At 39.5% G+C, this 14,443-nt stretch overlaps 1 protein-coding gene across 1 annotated transcript in view; it reads right to left on the reverse strand.

Annotated features, from left to right (window-relative positions):
• Window positions 1–887: 887 nt before the first annotated feature.
• Window positions 888–14,443, reverse strand: part of PCSK1 (proprotein convertase subtilisin/kexin type 1) — a 46,774-nt gene continuing 33,218 nt past the window's right edge. The window contains exons 10-14 of the mRNA XM_003404990.4: window positions 8,458–8,691; window positions 7,382–7,539; window positions 5,314–5,447; window positions 2,863–3,024; window positions 888–1,446 (exon numbers count right to left, since the gene is read on the reverse strand). Of these exons, the coding sequence (XP_003405038.1) occupies window positions 1,069–1,446; window positions 2,863–3,024; window positions 5,314–5,447; window positions 7,382–7,539; window positions 8,458–8,691 (1,066 nt within the window). The 3' untranslated portion in view covers window positions 888–1,068. The remainder of the gene's footprint in view (window positions 1,447–2,862; window positions 3,025–5,313; window positions 5,448–7,381; window positions 7,540–8,457; window positions 8,692–14,443) is intronic.

Raw genomic sequence — 14,443 nt, forward strand, 5'->3', positions numbered from 1 at the left:
TCAAACAGATAATGCAAACTTCAAGCTCTGTTTCCTGGTCTAAATAACCCAGCTTTCCCCCCAAATCACCAGATCATCACTCTCTGAATGAGTAGCTTTGGAGAAGGAAGGTCTGGGGTATGGATCTCATTGTGAAATCTTTCATTATAGACGTTTCTAAATGCTTTCTTGGCATCAAAATTTGAAGAACTCTATGACAAGAAGCCCTGGTGGCAGAATGGCTAAGCACTTGTCTGCTAACAGAAAGGTTGGCAGTTCAAACCCACCCTTGGCGCTGCAGGAGAAAGACCTGGCTATTTGCTTCTGTGACGATTACAGCCAAGAAAACACCATAGGACAGTTCTGCTCTGTCACACAGGGTCGATAAGTCGGAATTGACTAGATGGTACACAACAACAACAATGGCAAAGACAGGAGTCCCTGGATGGTACAGACGGTTAACACGCTCAGCTGCTAACTGAAAGGCTGGAGGTTTGAGTAGCCCCAGAGGTGCCTCAGAAGAAAGGCCTGGCAATCTACTTGTGAAAAACCAGCCATTGAAAACCCCATGGGGCACAGTTCTGCTCTGGCACACAGGGGGTCACCATTAGTTGGGATCAACTCAAGGATAGCTAACAACAATAACATGTCAAAGACAAGGAGTAAGCTACTGGAACAATTTTCTTTCTCTCATTCTTTGAACTTTAGTTTTCAAATTAGTCTATTACACAGGTGTTGCTTTCTTTCTTTCTTTTTTTTTGAGAAATGAAATGAGAGGGCTCAAGGAGGCATTCTAATGTGGTGTGAGGACGTCCTGTGAACTGTACTCCAGAAAGAGCGAAACACTTTACATGTGCAGGCAGTAAAGATGTATTTGAAAAAGCTATGATCACTTAAGGAAGCTGGATTTCTTACTTGAGCTCATCCCCTTCAAATGTGTCATTTGGGGAGAAAAAGGAAAATTATCACAAAAGGTATTATAACCATAAGGATAAATGACAAAATGATCACTTCAGACACAGGCAAAATCTAAGGGGAAGAAAGAAGCATGAATAATGAATATTTCCACCTCAGGACCACATCCTCATTTTAATTTTCTTCATTCAGAATGTCCACTAGAGCTTGCAGCAGCCGGTCATCCCTGTGCTTGTAAGGTTTTGTGTTATAGAAAACGTCGACGTAGTCGTTATACACGCTATCCTCAGGGTCTCTAAGCTGGGAAGGTTTGTTCAGCTTTTCCAGGGCTTCGTAGAAATTTTCATAAGGGATGTTGACCTTTGCACTTGGAGACTTCTTTGGTGATTGCTTTGGGGGCAAGTTTTTGCTGAAAGCACTTTGTAGAAGCCGCAGCATGGCCTCGGAAGGGGCTCCCTCCGCCACCTCATCCCTTCTGTTCCCCACACTGCTGCTGCTGGGGCTTTTTGCCACCAGGGGCTTCTCCTTCAGGTTCTCTGGTGTGGGCTGCTCCTACAAGACAGAATGCCACCAACAGAGGGAAAAAGGCTCATTATTTACCGACAGACAAGCCAGCAGCATTCCCAGTGCCTGCCCACTGCCGGCCCCTGAGAGGCCCTGCGGGGAGCATAAAGCGCTAGAAGTTTGCAGTTAACAGCGCCCTGGGTTTAAATCCTCGTTCTTCCACTTCCTGCTATACCCTTGGCATCCGTTTTAATCCTTCTGAACTTCACCTGTCAAATGGGAATAAGAATACCTGTATTTTCTAGTAGTTTTGAAGGTTGAGAGATGTAAGTACTGAGTACAAGTTGGCCTTCAGTTGTCAACGCCTCTATGGCGGAATCGTTTTTGTGAAGATGATGTTAAATTAGTAACGACTTGTACAGAAGGCACTGACTGTATGCCACAGTGCCACAGCAGGGTCCTGGAGGTGGGGGGTGGAGTAGAAGGGAACTGGAGGGATCTGAGAAGCATCTCTTTGTACCATTGTGAAAGTATTTCAATACTTTAATAGCTGGGGGCGGGGGGACCTGGTAGTACCCCTTAAGGACTTTCAAAGGGAGAAACACCTACAAGTTTAACCAGCCTCCAGGACTGTGAAGAAGAGACCCCAGGGGCTGGCATCATGGAAGGAGCCTATTTTGCAGAATGTAAATGGGGCCAGAGTCTGACCTGAGGTCTTCACACAGCTAGTCTGTATGTTTCTTGAGGGTACCCAGCACAGAGAGGGACCCATTCAGGGCTGGCCATTCTGGAAATTCAGAGGATCTACCAACTACATCTGAGGCACTGTGCTAGATGAGGGTGGGGAGTACGGAGAAACAGAAAATAGGGTCTCTGTGTGTCCTTTAATATAGCAGAAGCCAGGAGCCTCAGTAGGCTGAGAAGCAGGAACTTGATTGACTCACTTTTCAGAGAGAAATTATTCCGTGGTGTCCCTTGGTGTTGCCAACACAAGTTTTAGTTAAGGAATCAGTAAAGAGAAGCCTGTATGATTTGGCCACCTGAGCAAAATGGACATAGTAACATCTGCCCTTCGCACGTTACAGGGATTATAGTTTAAATGAAACAGTGTGAAAATACTTAAAAACTAAGTACAATGCCAACATTAGGTATATATGATCGTGCATAGACAACTTTCTTTACAATTTGATATATCATAGATGAAGAAAATTCATGTTAGGGAAGCTGATGATTTCGAACTAATTAATCATAGTTTCTAAATTCTGGATAAAAAAACAAATGAGAAAAATAATAGAATTTCATCTTATAAGAAATTAACAGTTTACCACCACCACGGTCTCTCCCTGCCCCCCTACCCCCATGTCTGACTGTCTCCTTGCTTCAAAGTTAGGTGCAGCTTCCCTCACTACACTGTCTGCTACGGTTAAGAAGAGAGCATGCCAAGAAGAACAGAGCCTCACAGACCTCCCCCGCATCCACCATCTTCTCCACTCCTCTCCTGTCATTCTGAACAGTGTTGTAGGATGTGTACACGCGAGGCTGTTTCATGTGCTCTGGCTGAGAGGAGGTCCCATGCAAAATCAGCTTCCAGTTCACAATTCTTCCTTCATTCTGTATTCTTCCAGACTAACAAATAAGCATACATATGGCTTAGTGTGTTGTTTTGAATAAAATAAAACAAACTCATTCAAAATACCCAGAAAGGATTTCTTAATTAAAATCTAATTTGAAAATTCTGCACATTTCATACATTGAGCTCTATATAGAAAGAGGCTAATTACAGGATTCACTCTTCCTGTGAAAACTGGCAATTTACAGGTTCAAGGGTGTTAAAACTGATTAATTGCTTAGTAATCAAACATTTAATTCAAAAAGCAGAATTCTGTATATGAACCTACTTTTCCATATTGGATGTGTTCTTGAAAAGGTGACTGTACCGTCTATAAATAGAATTATGTTTCCCAACTATCAACTTGTAGAAGCATTTCAATGGGAAAAAGCCAGCCTATAATCAGTCTTCACTATTAATCAGACCTTAAAAATCGTATCTTCATGGCTTAGTAATAATTTTCAGATTCAACAGTCATGTTATAAATAATATGCTGAAATTTAAAATATCTAAAAAAAATCTGAACCTGTAGAATCCGATTTTGCAGACTTGATATAAAAGTCATATCCTAATAATTTTTTTTAATAATTGGATTTTCTTAGTTTCCTGATGGTGAAACTAAATTCAAGAATGAATAGAGGCCAAGGTCAAGAACAGGACCACCTACTAAGAACATGTTCTTTTTCTCCCTATGAGAGCAGGAATTTTTATAACTGCTATTTTTAAATCTCAGCTTTAGCAGTCTTTGGGAGAAAACTATTCACAGGGAATACAAGTATGAGTGACTACGGAATTGATATTTATTTAATTGACATATCTAGAAATTTGGAATCGCCTTTATTTAAAAAGTTGTCTAGAAACTGAAATCCAGCGCTACTGATAGTTAAAACTCTTTTTTCTTGGGAGAACTCAGAGTCAAAACGCCATTTATTTTCTCATCTATAAAGAATGCTGGAGGGTAATGCAAAAATAAATAATTCAGCTGCATTTTAGCTTCTCGCTCAGACACTCTTTGTTCTTTTCATTTTTGTGACTATGTGTTACAATTATAAAAGGATGTGAAAGAGGCTTAGAAAGTAGAAAGACAAGTGAGAAATGCTTTTCAGTTTGATTCATGACTGAAACAACAACAAAAAGTCATATTAAGTAATACTGTTGCCTAACAAATAAAAAAAAAAAAATAGCTACTTCTAAATAGCCAGTAAGGACTAAGGTGCACCTGACCCAAGCCATGGTGTTTTCAATCACCTCATATGCATGTGAAAGCTGGACAATGAATAAGGAAGACCAAAGAAGAATTGATGCCTTTGAATTATGATGTTGGGGAAGAATATTGAATATACCATGGACTGCCAAAAGAACAAACCAATCTGTCTTGGAAGAAATATGGCACAAATATGCTCATTAGAAGCAAGGATGGCAAGACTTCATCTGACATACTTTGGACATGTTATCGGGAGGGACCAGTCCCTGGAAAAGGACATCATGCTTTGTAAAGTAGAGGGTCAGTGAAAAAGAGAAGAACCTCAACGAGATGGATTGCCACAATGGCTGCAACAGTGGGCTCAAGCACAATAATAATTGTGAAGATGGCGCAGGACTGGGCAGTGTTTCGTTCTGTTTTACACAGGGCCGCTGTGAGTAGGAATTGATTTGATGGTACCTAACAACAACAACAAAATAGCCATTGGAATGAATAATTAGAAGAACGTCTTCCTGCGATCCCCGCAGAGTGCCAGAGCAAAGCCGGTCTAAGCATTTGACTTATCTATGAATGCGGCTGATCCTGGTGGCTAAATAGTTCATGTGCCTGGCTGCATTCAGACATGGGAACAACTGGATTTGTCCCATTATTTGTCACATTATTTGTCAGTATATCTTTTTTTCTTTTTATAATATGGCCATTGCCTAATCTTTTTTGATTATTTTCTGTACAACCAAATGGGCGGTCTTTGAAACACTGCATGTTTTCCTTCTACTAAGTAGTGTCAAGTTCCATAGAGCCTTGATTAATGATGACATCAACCTTAAAAGTGTTTAAAAGTGAGCTTGTGTTCTTTTCATGCTCTTGTTTATACGTCTCAGTACCAGTACGAGTTGCCTTTGGAGTCGATTCCCATTCATGTTGACTCCATGTGTGTCAGAGTAGAACTGTGCTCCACAGAAGTTTCAATGGCGAATTTTTTTAATGTAGATTGCCAGGCCTTTCTTCTCAGGTACCTCTGAGTGGACTCAAACCACCAACCTTTTGATTAGCAGCTGAGTGGGCTAACTATTTTTACCATCTAGGGAACATTCATTCTTACCATATCTGTAATTCGCAAAGTCCAGGTGCCTACAGGATTCTCTCCCCATGTGTGAACAGACATGAAGTCCCAATTCTTAAAGCCATTAGGAGATGTATCCCGCTCTCTTTCAGCCAACAGTACAGTGCTGGTTCCTGTTTTCATGCAACAAACACAAGTTAATGAATGACCTGACAGCTCTCATATTAGAACAGACACCAGCATCTGATAACTGAAAATGAAAGCTGGGAGAGATTAGTCCTCCCAATCTTCTCTCTTAGTATAAAACCAGGATAGAGACATTCACAAGGAAAATGGTGTTTTTATCCATGGTACTTAGCACATTGCCTGGCATATAATAAATTCTTGATAAATATGTGGAATAAATAAATAATAAATGAATATGTTGATTAAGGTTTATTTGAATATAGAGAACTGAGAGACCCATATTTACAAACTGGATTAAAGAAGAAATTCAAAGATTTAAAATACATTTTAGTGGAGCTATCATTCTGAAGTTTAAAAGGAAATCTTAAAAATTTAATAGATGCCCTGGAAACCCTTTTAACTCAGTACTTAAGTCACTCCTGAGGTTCACCCTTCAGCCAAAGATTAGATGGGCCCATAGAACAAAACGGGACTAAGTGGGCACACCAGCCCAGGGGCAAGGACAAGAAAGCAGGAGGGGACAGGAAAGCTGGTAATGAGGAAACCGAGGTTGAGAAGGGGAAAGCATTGACATGTTGTGGTGTTGGCAACCAATTTCACAAAACAATATGTGTATTAGTTGTTTAATGAGAAACTAATTTTCTCTGTAAACCTTCATCTGAAGTACAATAAAAAAAATTTAATAGAAGCCTAAGCCTATAATCTAGTGTAGACATTAAAAAGGAAAATATATTCATTTAATAATCTCTTGTCATATAAAAACTAGTAGTAGGATTAACTCTGAACTTTCAAGCCTAAGCCCTCTACAAATCAAAAAATAATATTTCCTTTAACGTGACAGGGTCATATTATAGGTCCATCAATGAAAAAATGATTCCACCAATATTTGAGGCCAGTTTTAAGACATCTCAGAAGCATGGCTCCAAAATTAATAGAGTCTATTTCAAATGTTAAGAATTGCTGGGTTGTGCAAAATGGTTAATGTGCTCAGCTGCCAACCAAAGGGTTGGAGGTCCCAGTCCACCACAGATGCCTTGGAAGAAAGGTTTGACAACTTCTGAAAAATCACCCATTGAAAACTCTATGGAGCAGTTCTACTCTGACACACATGGTATCGCCATGAGTTGGAATCAACTCAATGGCAACTAGTTACTTAAAATGTCTAGGAAGTTCATATCCTGGAAGGAGAGATATAGCTAGATCTCTCCCTATATAATCTATAGATCTAGATATAGAAAGAGTACTCGTGTTTACTCATAACTCATCTGTAGAGAGTGAATTTAGTCAGTTGAGTCCTAAAACATGAAAGAATATTGTGACAGCTCTTCCTGGTTGAAGTGTGATTTATGGTTCGCAAGCCCTTTCTCATCCATTGTCTCATCTGAATTAATACCCTCTCAGGAAAGGGCAAATCCCATACAGTTGGTTCTTGGCCTTAGTCATATCATTATGGAAAGTTTATTAGTCTACTCAACCCTCTTTCATGGATCAGAATTCCAGTTTTTCAGTTGATTCCTTGGTATATCTGTAAGCTTCATTAAGTATTTTAAGTATCAGAGTACCTTTCCCTAATGTGTTACCTAAGAATGGTGAGTGACGGAGCGATGACTTGGGAAAGACAGCACGGTTTGAAAATGCATCTAACTGACTCCAGAAGTTTATCAACTGGGGTTATTTGGGTAGTCTCATTCTCTGGTTATCTAAGGCCCAGTAGGAACCAGCAGGCCAGAGGGAGATCTGACACCAAGAAAAATGAAAAGTTAAAAAATTATGTATGTATTTTTTAAGACCTGAAAATTTCCATTAGGAAACTTAGTCCTGTGAATGAACAAACACAATCATTAATTCAGAATCATTCCATCAACACTTAAAAATGAAACAAATGGCTTAGAAGAAATTTTTGGAAAGTTTCGTTTTTTACCAGCAGCAGAAGTGAGTGTGACGTGAAGGTCACCTCTTCGAGAATATTCAATTGTTGCTTCAAATTGCACATGCTCCAGGGATTTGATAGCATTTTCTTGTCCTTCACAAGCTCTTGTTGGAATTTCAATGATAACTTCTCCATTAGCTTTCAGGGCTCTAAATATATTAAGGAATCATCATTGAGTGAAGTGTATCTCTTCTTCCTTGCATTTTATACATATGTGTACACATCAGTTTTGACTAGATACTCAGCTAGGCTTGTTGTCTCTTTCTGCTATGAGTAGAGCCCAATTTTGGATTAGCTATAAATAAATTTTGATGGATAATAAAATGGTAAGGAGTACAGTTACTTGAGTACAATGTTATTTGCCATGAAATGGAGTTCAGGCAGGTTTTCCTCAGACCCATCAAAAAATGGCTCATTATTACAATACCAAAAGACCCTCTTAAGAAGGGGTTCCTTCTATAAGGCCTTCCCAATGCATGCCCCTCAAACCTCCTACCCTTGGGTATTTCATGTTAAGTGGTTCTTCGGTATGATCATGGTTGCCTTAATGGAAACAAAACAGTTTTACCAGACTTTGCTCTTATGGTCAGATATGGTGGGAGGATAAACCATGCCTATGTAAAATCAGTATAATAAAGGATCCATCATGGAAGAAAAACCATGAGTCACATAGCATTATGGCATGAAGTGGGGCTCTTTGAGAAGCAGGTTTTGTGTAATACTGGTTGTAATTTATCACTTTTAAGATGCATTAAAAAATATTTTACCATCTTTGAATTTGGTAAATTAAAATTGATAGTTGGCCATAGTTTAATTGGCAATGTTTTTTTCTCTTAGTGTTAGGTAAGTTATATAAAGCAGTGGTGCACCTTAGACTTAATGCAAATATGCTGGCATGATTTGCAGATCTTTGATCTCTAAATGGCTCCTCATGGAGACCCACAGAGTACACTGGTAAACTGCATCTCACTCTGCTTCAGAAGTGTAGGTGGTAAAACAAATAAGCAGAGTGTCAAACACCATCCTTGAGTCATGGACACAGATTTATTTAAAAGTTCCATACTTACCTGGGCTCAAAGTCATTGTCCTTTACAACACACTCTTTCTTCTCAGACACGCTGCTCCAGGTCCTGGGATCAGCTAAATCTACCAGTGCTTTGGCATTTAGCAATCCAAATCCAAATCGACTATTCACCATCAAGCCTGCACCGTTCTTTTTCCATCCAGGATTATTGGCCAGCGGGTCATACTCAGAGGTCCAGACAACCAAATGCTGCATATCTCTCCAGGTGAGATTTGGGCTGGAAGGGAAATGACCCAAAGTGTCTTTCAGAGACAAAATGAAGTTTCCTTGCAAAAGCAAGTGCTAAACACAAGCATCTCCATTCAGGATTATGAAGTGTCTTTTGCAATTCTGCCGATATAATTCTAATGTGTATTACTATGGATATCTCTTTCATTCAGAATTCAAAATACAGTACTGAAAGTGTCTCCCCCGCCATATAAGTTAAGCTCCTACTCTGAGTAAAATTCAGTCTTCAACATCGTAGAAGATACAAAGAAATGCAGGAGTTGTTCATGACTTCTAACGACTTAAATTTAACTGGAACAAAAATTAAATAATGACAACACTTTCTGTGCATTTTCCGGTCTTCTGTAGTCCATTAGCACTATCATGAATACACAGTTGAGGACTTCACTTCTTTCTTAGGAGCAGTCAGATTTTAAAGACACTGGCTCCTTCCTGCTTTTAAACACTTTTTGTCTTTCTCTGTATATCAGAAGTGTTGAGAAACTTAGCTACTTGTGATTGCTCTTGAAAAACACTGTGCTAAATGCTATGGGGATATCCAAGGAGGTGGTTCTTGTCTTTACTGAGATTATAATCCAATAAAAGAACAAAGTCTTTTTATAACTGTAATATATCTGTGGAGTGCTGTATTCATGGCATAATATATTGTGGGAGTTTGGAGGAGAAAATTCTTTGGGGTGGAAAAATCAAGGAAGGTTTTGCTGGGAAGAAATCTTTGAGCTGAACTTTGAAGGGTGAGTAAACGTTAAAAGAGGGAGATAGAGAAGAGGGGATGGGCCAACTGGAGTAAAGGCGCAGAGATGGGAAAGAACAGCGTGTGTCCTGATTGTAGTGAATAGTGTAGTTTGCTGGAGCAGGGAAGAGGCAAGGAAGAGTAATGGACCAGGGTGGTGAGGACCTTGAGTGCCAGGATAAGGAGCTTATACTTTATCTGGGCAATGGGGAATCATTGGGGATTAACAAGCAAGGAAATGATAAAATCAAAAGCCTTGGCAAGATTAATTTAGCAGCAACATAAAGATAAACAGGAGATAGAAGGGAATGTTGGGTTTATTACAATAAAGATGAAACCTCCCCTAACCACCATATTTAAAATTTCAATTCTCCACACATGCTTCCAACCCCTCTTATCCTGCTATACTTGTCCTTCTTCCATAGCACTTTTCACTTTCTAATATACTGGGCAAATCTTTTGTGTATTATTAATCATCTGTCTTCTTAAATTTAGCCACCAAAACGTCTGAGATATTTATCTATCTTGTCTCTGATATGTAGCAAGCAGCCAGAACAATGCCAGGCATAAGATATATGCGGAGGAAATATTGGGTGGTTGGTTAACTGATTAAAAAAAAAATGGCTCTGCCTAAATGTTAACTAGCCCTGAATACAATTTTAAGTGTATTCCAATTTCCAATTAGTCAGATTTTTTTCAAGATCTCAAGGTTTTCCTCAGCTTTAATACCTGCATTATTTCCATTAAGCCAATAAGGCATTATTTAATAAGTAAATGCCCAGGTGTTTACTCCTCAAGGTACCTATCTTATCACTAGGTTGTAGAACAATCATCAGGGGAATCTGGCTCAATTTGCTGTCTTTTCCCCAGAGCCTGTAATGTACTGGTTAAACAGTCCCCTGTTGACAATAAAGAGGCAATGAACATTCCTAAATATACCACTTAACTACAGTGAGTGACAAATGGGGGCCTTAGAAAGGCTCCAGTTCAGTGATTCTCAGCAGGTCCCGGACCACTCACATCATAATCACTTGGTACACTTGTCTCATATTCAGCTGGTATCCTTGTATTGTAATCACTTAGTGTACTTATAAGGAGCCCTGGTGGTGCAGTGGTTAAATGCTTGTCTCCTAACAGAAGGGTCGGTGGTTCGAACCCACCAGAGGCTCTGAAGGTGAAAAGACCTAGCAATTTGCTCCTGTAAAGATTAAAGATTGCAGCCTTGGAAACCCTATGGGATAGTTCTGCTTTATCATACAGGGTCACTATGAGTCGGAATCAACTTGATGGTACCCAACAACAACAGTACATATATAAATAATGAAATTCCCGAATCCCACCCTAAACCTATTAAATCAAAGTATCTAAGGGTAGGGCATAATTTTTACTCATGTTAAATTTGAAAAACACTGTCTTGCCTGTTCTTTGTTACAGCTAAAATAATAGGAATTAGTAGAAAAATACAAGTATACAACCAATTAAGACAATTATGTCATTTTAAATCATGGGGTCAGAGTAGGGAGCAATAGAAAGCAAAATAAACTGTATCCCACCTCCAAAGAACTGTGTGACCTTAAGCAAGTCACTTCGTCACCCTACGCCTGAGTCAACTCATCTATAAGATGACAGGGTTAAATAAGGTAATCTCCAGAATTTCTTACTATTCACACCTTCTATATGTCTAATAAGGATCCTTGGTAGTGCAGCAGTTAAGCTCTCAGCTGCTAACCAAAAGGTCAGCAGTGCAAACCCACCAGCCACTCTGCAGAAGAAAGATATGGCAGTCTGCTACCATAAAGATTACAGCCTTGGAAACCCTATGGGACCGTTCTACTCTGTCCTAGAGGGTCGCTATGAGTCAGAATCAACTAGACAGCAATGGGTATATGTATGTATGTGCCTAATAAGGAACACTGGTGGCATAATGGTTAAGTGCTCAGCTGCTAACAGAAGGGTTGACAGTTTGAAACCACCCAGTGACTCCACAAGAGGAAGAATAAAAATTACAGCCTAGAAACCCCTATGGGGCAACTCTACTTTGTCACATGGGGTTACTATGAGTAAAAATCAACTCAACAGCATCTAACAACAACAACAACAATGGGCCTGGTGCTATAAATAACTCTTTGTAGATATTGTTTCCATGCTGCCCATCCCATATTCAGGGAAGAATTAACTACGGAGCAAAAATGGCTGTTTTCTTAATTTAGGAACTAATTCTGTCCTATAAAGCATTATATTGAAATGTCTGCTTTCCAGTTTTCTTTTAAAAGGAGTTTTAGGTAAAAAGCCTCTTATCAAGGTTGTCAGTGGAGAACATACCAGGCTATCATTGGGATCATCAGTGTGAGCAGGCATGGAAGGCAGCACAATACAGATGTGTACTGAGGCTGCATTAGGTAGGCTTCTGATAGTCATGGTGGTCACATACACAGCATAGGTGTTCTGTTTCTACAGCAGAGCATTTATTTTCTATTGAGTTGCAGATTTCTTTGTTTTTTTATTTTATTTTATCTATTCTTTGCAAAATATTCAAGGGAGCTTTATTGTCATGTAATTAAGAAAACTAAGCCTGTTTTCCTAACAGATTTATTCTTCATTTGTGTGACTGCGTTTAATAAATAAAAAGGAGCTGCTAACAATAGCACATCTCATTCTTGACAGCCTTCTTCTGTTAATTAGTGCTCGCCAGCATCCACAATAATTAAATTAAAAAAACAAAACAGTATTGGGTTGCTAATCAAAGTTATGTTTATAGAAATACGGGCTATGGAATTAAACACTGAAATTAAACATTGCTTCTAATTAGAAGAGGTATACGGAAAGCAATCCGGAGACAAAATTTTAGAGTGAAAAAGTCTCAGGGGCCACCTGGTTCACCCTTTCATCACACCTAGGTGAGCCCAGATGTGGAAACCCTGGTGGCACAGTGGTTAAGAGTCACAGCTGCTAACTAAAAGGTTGGTAGTTCGAATCCACCAGGTGCTCCTTGGAAACCCTATGGGGCAGTTCTGCTCTGTCCTTTAGGGTCTCTATGAGTTGGAATTGACTTGATGGCAACTGTTTTTTTTTTTTTTTTTAGCCCAGATGTTGGAGAAATTCTAACTTGGAAACCTTTCCCAACATTTCACAGCCCACTGAGTCAAGGATTTCTTTGATATGATTTACCCAAAGGTTTTATGCTGCATTGAAAGTCCGTTTCCCTTACTCCAGGTTTAACACAAACAGAAGATTGGTTCAACTGTTTAATATCTTCAGTTGTATGAAGAGATTTAACGGTCCACATGAGAATTTTTCTTCCATATGAAAAATTATTGTGATTCTTTGCTGTCTTCTCAGAAGACCAAAGCTATTGCCTAACATCTTTCTTAGATATAAAAACCAAAACCAAACCCATTGCCATCAAGTCGATTCCAATTCATAGCAACCCTATAGGAAAGAGTAAAGCTGCCCGATAGGGTTTCTAAGGCTGTAATCTTTACAGAAGCAGACTTCTACATCTTTCTCCCTTCTTAAATATACTCACTACATAATAATAATAGTGCCCTAGGTATTTATCCAAAGAATTCCTGGCTGTCCATATATTTATCTCCAGGATATGCCTTAATGAGCATCGTTGCAGTCACAACTGGAGGAGGCTCTAGGAGAATACAGTTGTAAAAGTAACTATTCACAGAAATAAATTATTTCTCACAGTTTGGTTAATGTACTACCAGCATGAAAACTGCCTGGGATGCTTGTTAAAAATGGGGATTCCTACGCTGCGCTCTGCTTGGTAAAGTAGAGGGTCAGTGAAAAAGACCTTCAACAAGATGGATTGACACAGTGGCTGCAACAATGAGCTCAAACATAGCAACTATTGAGAGGGTGGTGCAGGACCGGGCAGTGTTTCATTCTGTTGTACATAGGGTTGCTATGGTGGGGACCAGCACCTACAACAACATAACAGGTTGCACTCCAGAACTTCTGAATCTGAGTTCCTGGTAATAGGTATGTTGGGAATCTGCATATTAGATAAACTCCCCAGGTGAGTCATATGTAAGCTGATGGTTGAGAAACACTGTTCTAGGGAAGGAAAGTATTCCTTTGGACATATGTTACCCAGAGACCATTCTTTTTCCTTCCCTCTCCTCTTCCCATTCCCCGACCCGCCCCCTACATCACATCTATGCAGTATAGTAAGTAGTCTACTTGAACAGAAATCTTTTATGAGGGACTTATTAAAACATAAGAGAGGTATGATACTCCTTTATCATCCTCAACCTTCTTAACCTCCTTTCCTTTGAGGGGATGATCACCTTCCTTTCAACATCTCCTCTTCCTCAAAGGGCTACAGGAGGCAGCATAATGGAGTTGCTGTTAGCGCAAACTTTGGGGTCAAACAGAACTCATTTTGAATCTTTCGTGGGATTTTGGTTACATTTCTCAACTTTCTAAGCCTCATTTTCTTCATATACATAAAATAAATAATAATTTCTGTTTCATTAGGATGGTATAAGGATTAGGGTTAGAACTGTATGTACAGAGGTTAACATAGTGTCTGGTCCATGATAAGAACTTGGTAAATACTGGGTGCCATTACTCTTGATGGAGCCCTTGGTCGTACAGTGGTTAAGAGCTTGGCTGCAAACCAAAAGATCAGCAGTTTGAATCCACCAGCTGCTCCCTGGAAACCCTATGGGGATGGGGCAGTTCTACTCTGTCCTACGGGGTCACTATGAGTCGCAATCGACTCTATGGTACCAGGTTTTTGTTCTTTTTATTTATTTATTTATTACTGTTGATAAGTTTAGCCAAGAGTTCTTCTTCAATCTCCATAGCTGTTCCTTGAGGTATAGCACATGGATAAATGATTCTCCCAATCCGGCTAGTCTAGAGATAAAGTTTTGGTCACATTTCTAGCAATTCTGGCATTCAGATTTCCTGAAATAATCATCTTGGTATAGACAATTGGAATGGAGTTCAGAAAACTGTCCTGTTTCAACAGATATCTCAGTAAATTCTATGT

Source organism: Loxodonta africana, chromosome 2 (genome assembly GCF_030014295.1).
Source record: "Loxodonta africana isolate mLoxAfr1 chromosome 2, mLoxAfr1.hap2, whole genome shotgun sequence".
Taxonomy (NCBI): Eukaryota; Metazoa; Chordata; class Mammalia; order Proboscidea; family Elephantidae; genus Loxodonta; species Loxodonta africana.